At 41.6% G+C, this 10,298-nt stretch overlaps 1 protein-coding gene across 2 annotated transcripts; it reads left to right on the top strand.

The window, feature by feature from the left end:
- Positions 1-763: 763 nt before the first annotated feature.
- On the top strand, positions 764-8,445 carry LOC144643870 (ADP-ribose glycohydrolase OARD1-like). Of its 2 annotated transcripts, none has more exons than XM_078503257.1 (5): positions 764-807; positions 3,959-4,038; positions 4,976-5,147; positions 6,934-7,013; positions 7,882-8,445. In XM_078503257.1, the coding sequence occupies exons 1-5, from the start codon at positions 786-788 to the stop codon at positions 8,098-8,100; spliced, it is 573 nt and encodes a 190-aa protein (XP_078359383.1). In that variant the 5' UTR covers positions 764-785; the 3' UTR covers positions 8,101-8,445. The 2 variants fall into 2 exon arrangements, with proteins under 2 accessions (XP_078359383.1, XP_078359382.1); XM_078503256.1 differs by lacking the exon at positions 764-807 and adding an exon at positions 839-2,217.
- The last annotated feature ends 1,853 nt before the right edge of the window (positions 8,446-10,298 follow it).

Genomic DNA, 10,298 nt, shown 5'->3' with positions numbered 1-10,298 from the left:
TTGTTCAAAAGGTGCTCAGAAAAGCAAAACTTTCTTGAGGTTGCTAGCAAATTGGTCCAAGCCCCAAGTTTCTAAAATTGTTCGAAGGGGGGGGGGCCTGGGGTTTTTTTACCAGGAAAATTCTCTTGGCTGGAAAGTGCCCAAAGAAAAGGGATTTTAGGGGGCGGTGGGGCTGGGGGAAGGCTTTTGATGACCTTAGCTCAGTCCTGGAAAAAATACGAACAATCACTCTGAAGTTGAATGTCAAAGAACACCCTGGGGTCAGGATCAGTTGAGAGAGAATGCGCCCCGGGGGGGGGGTACTCCCTATAATGGCCTATACGGGGAGGCTCCGCCCGAAAGGGGTACCTTTTTCAGGCTTCAGGTATATAAAAGGGTAGGGATTTCACGAGTTTAAGTATATGAAAGGGTATGGAAATCTGTCATTGGCTATTTAAAGGGCCTTTAATTAAAAATTTCGAACAGACGCAATTTATGGCTGTATTATTTTAATTTATTAGCGCTACATAAAAATGACAAGAAAACGTCCTATTTTAAGTCCACGCCATGTCTCTTAGGTATATGAAAGGGGTACCTTTTTTCAGTTAAAGGTATACGAAAGGGGTACAATTTCTGTCAAAAATGGTATATAAAAGGGTAAGGGGTTAGAACTTGGGGCGGAGCCTCCCCGTATAAAACTTTTTGAGTACCCCCCGGGGAATGCGCCAGTCAGAGTTTGACGGAGTCATAGATTAGTTGAATTTTCTGGCTGATTTTCACTTGTAGTTTTGTCCTAAGGAGGCAGTATGTTGCAGAGAAGAGCGCTTAGTAAGTTTTCTATTTAAGTATCGTGATGATCAAACGTCATTACCATTTTCAAAAGTTTCTGTTGATGGAAATGTTGAGTTATTAAGAAATGCAGCCTGCCTTACCTTTCGCGCCAGTAGCGATGCCGGTGACCAGCCCGCCACTCTACCGCATACTAATTATTTCATTAAATTAATCGGATTTGTGAGTGTGAGCTGACTAAAGGGCTATTACGTAATCATGAATTGTTGGCTCCTAACCCCGGTCGAAACATCAGGCCTCACGCAACGTTTCTAAACACAATGCTAGGAGCATGCATTGGAGCACGCTTATTAAAAAAGTGTTTCCCAAGTTGGAATATCACTGAGAAGATTGTCCTTGTGCGTGATATTGGGAAGGACTCAATCAGCCGCGAAATCCGAAAAGAAAACAGCTTATAGTCGAATTTAAATTGTCTGCAAGCAGACTAACAGTATTTATCTTGTCTTGCCTCATGTTATGCATTTGTCATTGTCTTTTATGAGGCTTTGTTGTGACAATAAGCCGAACATGGATTTCTTTTCAAATTATTCCGTTATCACTGGAATGGCTCCTCAAAAACGTTAATTGAGCTATTCAGTATTGAACTAAGTCAAATCAACTCAAGCAAGTAATCGGTAATGAAAAAGAGATTATCTAGTAGTCCGATCGAGGGATCCGCACAAGAGAATTTTACTCTGTTCAGATTACAAGAATTATCATACATGTAATCCGGCATTGTTCATGTTGCTTGGTTAAGTATCCGGCAAGTTTAAAATAGAAAATACAATCTAAGAAGATTCGAGGCCGACATTTGTCAAATTCTACTCAGAACTGGTACCTCCTCGTTGATTTCAGAAAACCATCGAACGGACTAATGGGACTATAAGAGCTCCGTTCCTCATCGGTCAGCAAATCTTTTCAGAAGATACAGGTTCAAATCACCCAGATTATCTGAGAGCTTGGAATGTCTAGGAAAGTGGACAATCAAACGAGCTAGTGACACAATCTAAAAGGACAATGCCTTGAAGTGCAATATTAAAAGAAAGATAGAAAAAAGGCACTTTTCATTCCAGGCTAAAAGGAGGCAAGTTTTTCCGTCTGGACAAAGTGACGACTTAGAAAAGGGATTTTGGAAGGAGGAGGGGGTGGGGGGAAGGCCTTTTGATGACCTAATAGCTTCGTCCTGGAAAAATTATGACCACCCTGAAGTAAGAAGTCAGAGAAGACCCTGGGGCCAAGATCTGTTCGACCAGTTGAGAGAGATTGGACACCAGTTAAGGACACCAGTGCGCCTGTCGAAGTTTGCCGGAGTAACTGAAAGCCGGAGTCACAGATGAGTTGAACTTTCTGGCTGGTTTTCATTGGAGGTTTTGTCCCAAGGAGACAGTATGTTGCAAAGAAGAGCGCTTAGTAAGTTTTCTATTTAAATATCGTGATAATCACACGTCATTGACATTTTAAAAGTTTCTGTGGATGGAAGTGTTGGGTTATATGAAGAAGTCGTTTTTCGACAGGACGCCATCTTGTTTTGTTTTGTGGACGAAGGCGGTGAAATTTAAAATGTGTGGAAATCAAATTGAATTCCGATAGTAGTTTCTTGTTGACTTTATTACCCGAAATTTAAGGTAAAAATTCGCTTAGTGGCTTTGATATCGTATTTCCTCAAATATGCGACAAGGCATTTATATTCACAGTTTCACATTTTCTCATAAACCAGCATTAATTTTATACAAGTCTATTTTCTGCATAAAAGCAGCAGTACGGGTACATAACGTCGTCCTCTTACTTCATCGATTGATTTTGGCTGTTTTTACGAGAAAGGGTGGGTTTTAAATAAATATTTCATGATTTTGAAGGGGGAAGGAGGGGGCACTTACCGGCTGTTAAAGGAGGGGTGCTTTTAAAATTGAGGGTAGACCCACCAAGAACACAGTATAATGCATAAATAGGGTCTCCCCTCCCTGGGTGAATCATCACAAGGTATTTGATTGCCACTTACCGCCAAAGATTGTTTATTGACCCTACTTTTTTGGACCAGACAGACATTCACTTGACATTCTATTGAAAGCATTGAACCATATACCGAATGCAAATATGGCGGATCACTCGGTTGGTGCCTGGGACGAGCTGCATAAAAGCGAGGCTAGTCAGGCTTCGGTGTTTTGTTTTGACAATGCTTTCGTACAGAAGTATTTCGCTACTCCCATGAGTTGCTGTGTTTCTGAATGCCACAAGAAGTGATAGAAGTGTTCACTGTTTGCCTCTTAGGGAAAAATTGGATCAATGCAATTCGCTGAGATGAAAGAAAGGAGTACAAAGGAGTTCACAATCGCCGCGGGAACTGTCAATTTGTTCACTATGTTTCAGGTTAGAAGATCTTAGAAAAATGTGCAAGCGATCACATTTAGCTCCAAGTCGTTCTTATTTGGCTCAATGTTTTCCCTAGCTTTAACTATCTGGGCAGTTGAATTTTATTCACTTGGTTAGTATTTGATCGTGCGATTCCGTGCGAGTGGATCATACGCGAACAAAGCCGGACATGAACATCTTCTTTTGAGACAGAGGATGTCTTGGAAGTGGAGCTTTCCTTAACCTTGAGAAAGGTCCTGGCCATGAACTCGTGCTGCAACACCACCAGACACCACATAAGCTCGTCATTTAAATAAATTTTCTAACATCTTCGAACCTGAAATGTAGCGAACAAACCTCAATACCGGTAGTTCCCGCGGCGATCGCGAACTCCTTTGTTTCGTCCCAACGAATTGCATTGATCCACTTTTTCCCTTAGAGGCAAACAGTGAACACTTCTATCACTTCTCGTGGCATTCAGAAACAAGCAACTCGTAGCAGCAGCGAAAAGAAACACACCAGATCGATGAATAAGCAAGTTCAAGTACGAAAGCATTGTCAAAACACAAACCGAAGCCTGACTAGCCTCGCTTTCATGCAGCTCGTCCCAGGCAACAACCGAGTGGTCCGCCATATTTGCATTCGGTGTATACTTTTAACTTCAAACCATCATAACATAACCATAAGGGAGAAGTTGGACATTGATTCTGAAATGGATTGCCTAACACCTGTTACCTTCTAGAACAATATACTAACACAAGCACGCTTTTTTTTGCTCATTTGCTTCTACCTTTGCGTTCAGCTTTTGTAGGGTGTAAAGGACCTATCCAGTTTGCAGCTCGGTGCTTTTTAGCCACAGAATCTGGAAGTGCAGTTAAGAAGGTATTGCATTTTGGCTTCTTTTTATGATGATCAGTAAGTTGTTATACTAATTTGTAGAAGTGTTCATCTTGGGGGTCAAATAACTTGTAATTTAGCATTGATAGAGCGGCTTTCATTTGAGTGTCATAAAATTTAAACCAGAGTAATCACTCTGGTCAATCACAAAAGACACAGACAGTCCATTGAACCAATCAAAACTTGAAGTAAATACATGTAGCAAGTGCGAAGCACAGGAATACATGTGCGAGCCAATCACGATTGGTTTTGGTTTCACTTCTTATTGGCTGAGAAAGTGACATGAGTTTTTTAAACCAATCACTAAGAGCAGTAATGCAGAACCAAAGCAAACATGGAAATTACTTTCGACACTCAAGTGAAAATCATTCTAATCAATATGTAATACAGCTTTATTATATGTGAGGGTAACCCTTACAAAAGATAACTTGAGAGATAATGATAGGACGTTATGATGAAACCTTTCAAATAATGTTAATTACTGGTTAAAAATAATAATTATTATATTTCACATGATCACACCACAGTTAAACCAGTATGCTATCCAAGTGGCATTACAGAGGGGTTTAGCCCACAAACAGGTTTTCAAGAGCAATACAGGGCAAAAAAAAACTGTAAGCAGAGTGAGCCAATCACATTCTGTTCCTTCCCAGACTGTGCTCAGCTTGCGATGATCACCATTTTTTTTATCACCCTATACCCCACTAAGCAGCCTGTTCACACTAAGGATTGAATGTGGAACTACCTAGGGCTTAAAATCTAGAACTTCCAGATTACAAGGACGGCACCCTAACCACTTGACCAAGCTGCCTTCTCAACTTTTAGTTGTTAATAAACTTAGCTTCCATAACAACAGTTTCTCTAGAACCTTTTTATCCCAAGTGCTAATCTATTTTCATTTTTTGTCCATTTTTTTATACAGAGCACAAGCCAGTTTGAGTTGGTTGAAATGAGTGGTTGGTCAAAGGTGGTGCTGTCCCCTGATCCAGTAACATCTCTGGCTCACAGTGTCAGTGCAGATTTTGATATGACTGATGGCATTGCTAATAAATTTAGAAAAAAATATGGGGACTACAATAATCTCATCAAAAAAGGTTAATATGTGAGCAGTTTATTTTATGTAATTCATAATTTTTGATATCGTACGTGACTTGGTCTACGGCCGTCATGCGACGTTTACAGATCGTCTGGTACTTTTATATTCCGACAAGCAAACTGAATGTCACCTGGCCGCATTTTGCCTTTGATTCATGAGCCAGGTGAAATAATTGTTGCCAAACTTGCAAAGGCACACAAAATGCTCTTTGTGTTTAAGATGGCCCAAGTAAGAGCTGTCTGCAGCTGCTTGTCAATGTGCGAGGTCAAGATGGCTGGAAATTTGCCAAGTTCTTTTTTCTTTTGCATGATTTTGGAACTTTACTGTCTCTTTCCATATGCACAAAGAAAAAAAAAACCTAACTTGGCTGATATCAAGCCATCTTGACATTGTGCTTAATAAGTAACCTATACATCTTGAGATAAATAGGAACTTAATAGAAAGGAGGCATATTAAAAAATTACTGTTGAACAAGTAGTGCTCATTGGATTGGAAGGGGGTGGAGGGGGCTGTTAATAGAGCTTTAATGGAAATTCTATCCTAATTCTTTACTGACAAGGTCATTGGTGTTTGGAATCGTGTCAGTGGATTTGAATGTTTTTGTCCAACTAACTACTTTAAGGAGGAACGGTGGCTTAATGGTTAGTGCACTGGACTCTGGATCCAGCAGCCCAGGCTTGTGCCCTGTCCAGGGTCATTGCATTGTGTTCTAGAGCCAGTTGTTAACAGGATGGATAACGCTATCCACTGGATAAATCACTATCCAGTGGATGGCGTAGTTTGTTTTCTCAACACTTATCCACTGGATAGTGATTTATCTAGTAAGGTGTTATCCTCCCTTTGAACATCTGGGGTCCAGTTTTTAATGGGTACTGAGGAACTTAATGCTGGAGAGTAACCCTGCAATGTAATAGCATCGTATCCAGGGGGAGTAGATATACTTCTATCGCTTATAGACTGTTCACAGCCCTCTATTTATTTCATACTTTTCAATTGATGAGCACGCGGTGAAAATGGTGAGAGAACTGAACCTCCGACCGGTTAGCTCAGTTGGTAGAGCGACGGACTACAGTGCGGGAGGTCTCGGGTTCGAGTCCCAGACCGGACCAACACTCAGGGTCTTAAAATAACTGAGGAGAATATGCTGCCTTTGCAATAACATCTGCAAATGGTTAGATATTCTAGTCTTCTCGGATAAGGACGATAAACCGTAGGCCCCGTCTCCTGCATCTTCAGTGTTATGGTCAGCAGGGGACGTAAAAGAACCCACACGCTTATCGTAAAGAGTAGGGCATGGAGTTCCCGGTGTTGTGGTCTGGTCTTTGCCCGTTGTACTGTACTACTGTTTACTGTGAAATGCTCGGAGATATTAGCTGTATTAGCTACTCTTCAAATCCGAGGGTAAACAAAGTGATGATGATGATGAATGCCAGGACAAAATGGGAGGAACGAGGGGTTGCACTCTTTTTGCTTTGAAAAATAGCGGCTGTGGACAGTCTAATCGCTTAATGCTACAGAAACTGCCCTGGCGGTATGGACCACTTGGCCTGACGCAGACTTAACCACCTTACCTGTTCAACTACAGTGAATTCTGGTTACATCATGTTGTGGTAGAGTGCCCTAAATATACATGACTATTACTTACAACTTTGGTTTGGGGTTTTTAATAAAGGGATGGATAAAGCAGTGTAAAGTGCATGGCTACTTATTTTTGGCGAAGTTTAGAATTTGTGAATTGCACCCAAAATGGCCCATCTTTCAATACTGGCTTGTCTACTTTACAGGTCTTAATTTTCAACAAGACAGTCAGGTAGGCGACATTGCTGTGCTAGAAAGGAACGAATCAAGCTTTGTTTATTACTTGGTAAGTTTATTTTATTGTTTGGAATCTCGATTTCTCTAACCTTCTCGACCTCCCAAAAGACGTTTTCCTTGTATTTAATACCCTCAGTTGAATATTGCAATGTTACCGCCGATTTCTCGAACTCACGATTTCTCGAAGTGAAGTTTTGTTTCCCTTGGAGGCTCGAGAAATTGGGATTCTGCCATACCTTGGGGTGGCCACTTCATTTAGCACTGTTTAGAGGAGAACAGAATTTTTCTGCCATGAATCAACAGTAAATGTCGTGGATCGAGAGACCAAAGAAAATCACCAGGAAACTATTATAGATCATCCCTTCTATTTCGCGACTTCAGAGTGTTTTCGTTTGGGTGCGTGTTCTCCATTGTTTCAATAGGTTATTGAGAAACGGGTTACATTTGATTGCTTGACTATTGCCAACAATAAGTAACGTTGGTTAAACCTTGCCACTGGCCTACACAGTAAAAAAAGTCTTTTTATTTTTGTTCATGGAGGCACGCTGGCCTAAAGTTTGATGCGCAGGACTCCGGATCGAGCGGTCTGGGTTGGAGCTCTGGCAAGACAATCTCTCCAGTGCCTCTGTCGCCACCTAGGAGTTTGGTGCCTGGTGAAATGTCAGGGCAACCAGACGCAAATTCTGGGGTGGAGAAGGGGGATGGAGGGGATACCTGAATTCATCCAGCAGTAGCATCCTATCCAGGGGGAGTAGCAATACTCCAAGTCACTTCAAACTAAAGAAACCGGAGCCATTGAGCCACTTGGCTCCTCCTTCAACCCTTTCGGATTGGAGCAGACTTAACCGGTATTCTTATGTTCGCTTTGTGTGTGGTGTGTGATTAACAATACTAGCGAGATTTCCCTTGCCTTGCAGATCACAAGAGAATACTGGTGGGACCATGCCACACCCTCGTCCATGCGCGCCTGTTTGGAACAATTAAGAAAACACTGCCAAGAACATGGGGTGGAGAAGCTAGCAATTCCACGTTTGGGGACTGGGGCGGACAAGATTGATTGGCCTTTTGTTAAAAGAATCGTTGAAGACGTTTTCAAAGAAACTGATATATCAATTACGGCATACACATCAAGATAGGCTTGATTCCGCTGCATAATTTGACTTTCCTAGCATGCAAGATCACGCGGATCAAATCAGAGACGGAGACGGCTAGCAGAACGCACGACAAAGGAAAGCGAGGACCTCGAACGCTTTTTGCGTGAAAAAGATCAGCGAGGAGAGTCCTCGTGTGTTTCTCCTTCCTTTCTTCCCGTTGATCAGAGATCTTGGAACAGACTACAATCTACTCACTATCTTCTCTTTACTGTGTATTCTGTTGGTTAAAAAATGTACAGTTGATAGTGGCAACCTTATTTCTTGTCTAAAATCAAACACTGCTATTCGTATAGTATAAATGGAATTATTAAACAAAGTATAATTCTTGTGATGCCTATTTCTTGCTGGTGATGAAGCCATCCAATGACATTTATTGCTTTTTAAGCGATATCCGATTGAGCGTTTTAAAACGAAAACCAAAGCTAACACTCTTGCAAAAGCTCACAGACAATCCATTGAACCAATCAAAACTCGAAGGAAATACATGTAACTGGTGCGAAGCGCGGGAAAGCTTGTGCGAGCGAGTTACGATAATTGCTATTGGTTTAACTTCTGATAGGACGAGAAAGTGACGCAAGTATTGTAAACCAATCACTAAGCGTAGAAGTGCAAAACCTAACAAACGCGAATTCCTTTTGACACAAGTGAAAACCGTTCTAATACCATTGTTACCCTTAGCCTACCGATATATACAGTCCAGTGTAATTGGCGGATTTCGCGCGCGAGTCTGGTGAACCGACGACAGTGGCAAAGCCACGAGGGAAATGGGGAGTAAAGTAGATAAGAGTTTTCCTCGCAGCTTTGCCTCCCTCGTTCAAGGTTTCGCCGAATCAAAGCACTGACGTGGGAAATCCCGCCAACTATACGGCTGCATTCAGCATTTAATGGGCACAAAATGTATCCATTTTAATATGCTGTAGTGCCCCTCCCCCCCCCCCCCCCCTCCCATTCAAGATTGCGAGTTTTGCAGTAGTCAGCCAATGGATTACGCCAATCGCAGGAAGAATAGCGAAGCGCGCGAGGTTTAAAAATAAAATGCAAATGATTACACCCCGCACGAAGGGTGTCTTCCTCGCAAGCCAAGCCGTATAGAAAAATCTGCCATTTTGTATATGTGCTCGCTAATCACTAGGGCTTTCCTCAAGTTGCTTAAGATTTCCCAAAAAGTTGCCCGTTATTTCATGAAAAGTTGCTCGAAAGTTGCTTCAAAAATCCAAAAAAGTTGCTTTTGATTAACGAAGTTGCACGAAAGTTGCCCAAAAAACCAAAACGCTTCTTCTAATCAAGAAAATTTCTCCAAATTTATTCGATTAAGCGCCCAACCTCGAATAAGCCCACACCCTGAAGGTAGGAAAAGCCTGAGTTAAAAAGCGCCCACCCCCTCGGCCCCTCCCCCAAGAAACTAAAGTCCACAAGAGGAGTATCAATGAGATTGAAATCGACTTAGTATTAACAGTCTTCCCCGAAGACCAAGTTTTGTTAGTATTTTACAGAAAGCTTCAGTGAATAGTTAAAATTCTGCTTTGGTACATAATCAAGGTTTGTTTTATTTGTTGTTGTTTTGTTGCAAAATAAACTTGCTACGTGCTGAAAATAGTGAACATATCGATAACGTCACGTTTGCTGACGAGTTTTGTAATGTTTTAATGCAGAATGAGCCGTAAGTTGAAACGTCTTCAGATGTTCGTCGAAAATCTTCGGCAAAAAGTTGTTAATCTTCGGAAACGTTCGTATGGCCTTTGAACAACAATCGGATAATTTCGGTCTAGAAATTGTTTAAAATGCAACAAGTTGTTTGAAGGATAAAAAGTTGCTCGAAACATGAAAAGTTGCCAAAACGTTGCCGAGCAACTTATGGAAACGCCCTACTAATCACACGTAAAAATCTGTGCAGTAAGGATGCACAATGCAATAACCTTGACACCTGCTCATCACATAACCAGAACACACGAAAGTGAACCTTAAGTTACTGTTTGTCAATTGGGCAGAATAATACAAAGGATTTTTTCTGCTCAATCAGGAGCCAGCATTCACAGAGCCGTTTGAAAATGGTCTGAAAAGACTTGTTTCTCAGGGGCTCTTTCCGCCGTTCTAGAAAACTTTCGCCGCTTCGGGTTTACTTCGTTTCACCCCGACTAACTGCCCCTGGGTCTCCGGAGATGCGTTGTCAAGCAGATACG

The sequence above is a fragment of the Oculina patagonica genome, chromosome 2 (genome assembly GCF_052425735.1).
Source record: "Oculina patagonica isolate OP01 chromosome 2, crgOcupat, whole genome shotgun sequence".
In the NCBI taxonomy this organism is placed as follows: domain Eukaryota; kingdom Metazoa; phylum Cnidaria; class Anthozoa; order Scleractinia; family Oculinidae; genus Oculina; species Oculina patagonica.
This window is presented reverse-complemented; position numbering and strand designations above follow the sequence as displayed.

Bases quoted from the DNA above. Each gene is read 5' to 3' on its own strand.
- LOC144643870 (XM_078503257.1), top strand. From the start codon at position 786: ATGTTGCAGAGAAGAGCGCTTA. The intron at 808-3,958 runs GTAAGTTTTCTA...CTTTGCGTTCAG, and splicing joins GTTGCAGAGAAGAGCGCTTA to CTTTTGTAGGGTGTAAAGGA. The intron at 5,148-6,933 runs GTTAATATGTGA...TCTACTTTACAG, and splicing joins CAATAATCTCATCAAAAAAG to GTCTTAATTTTCAACAAGAC.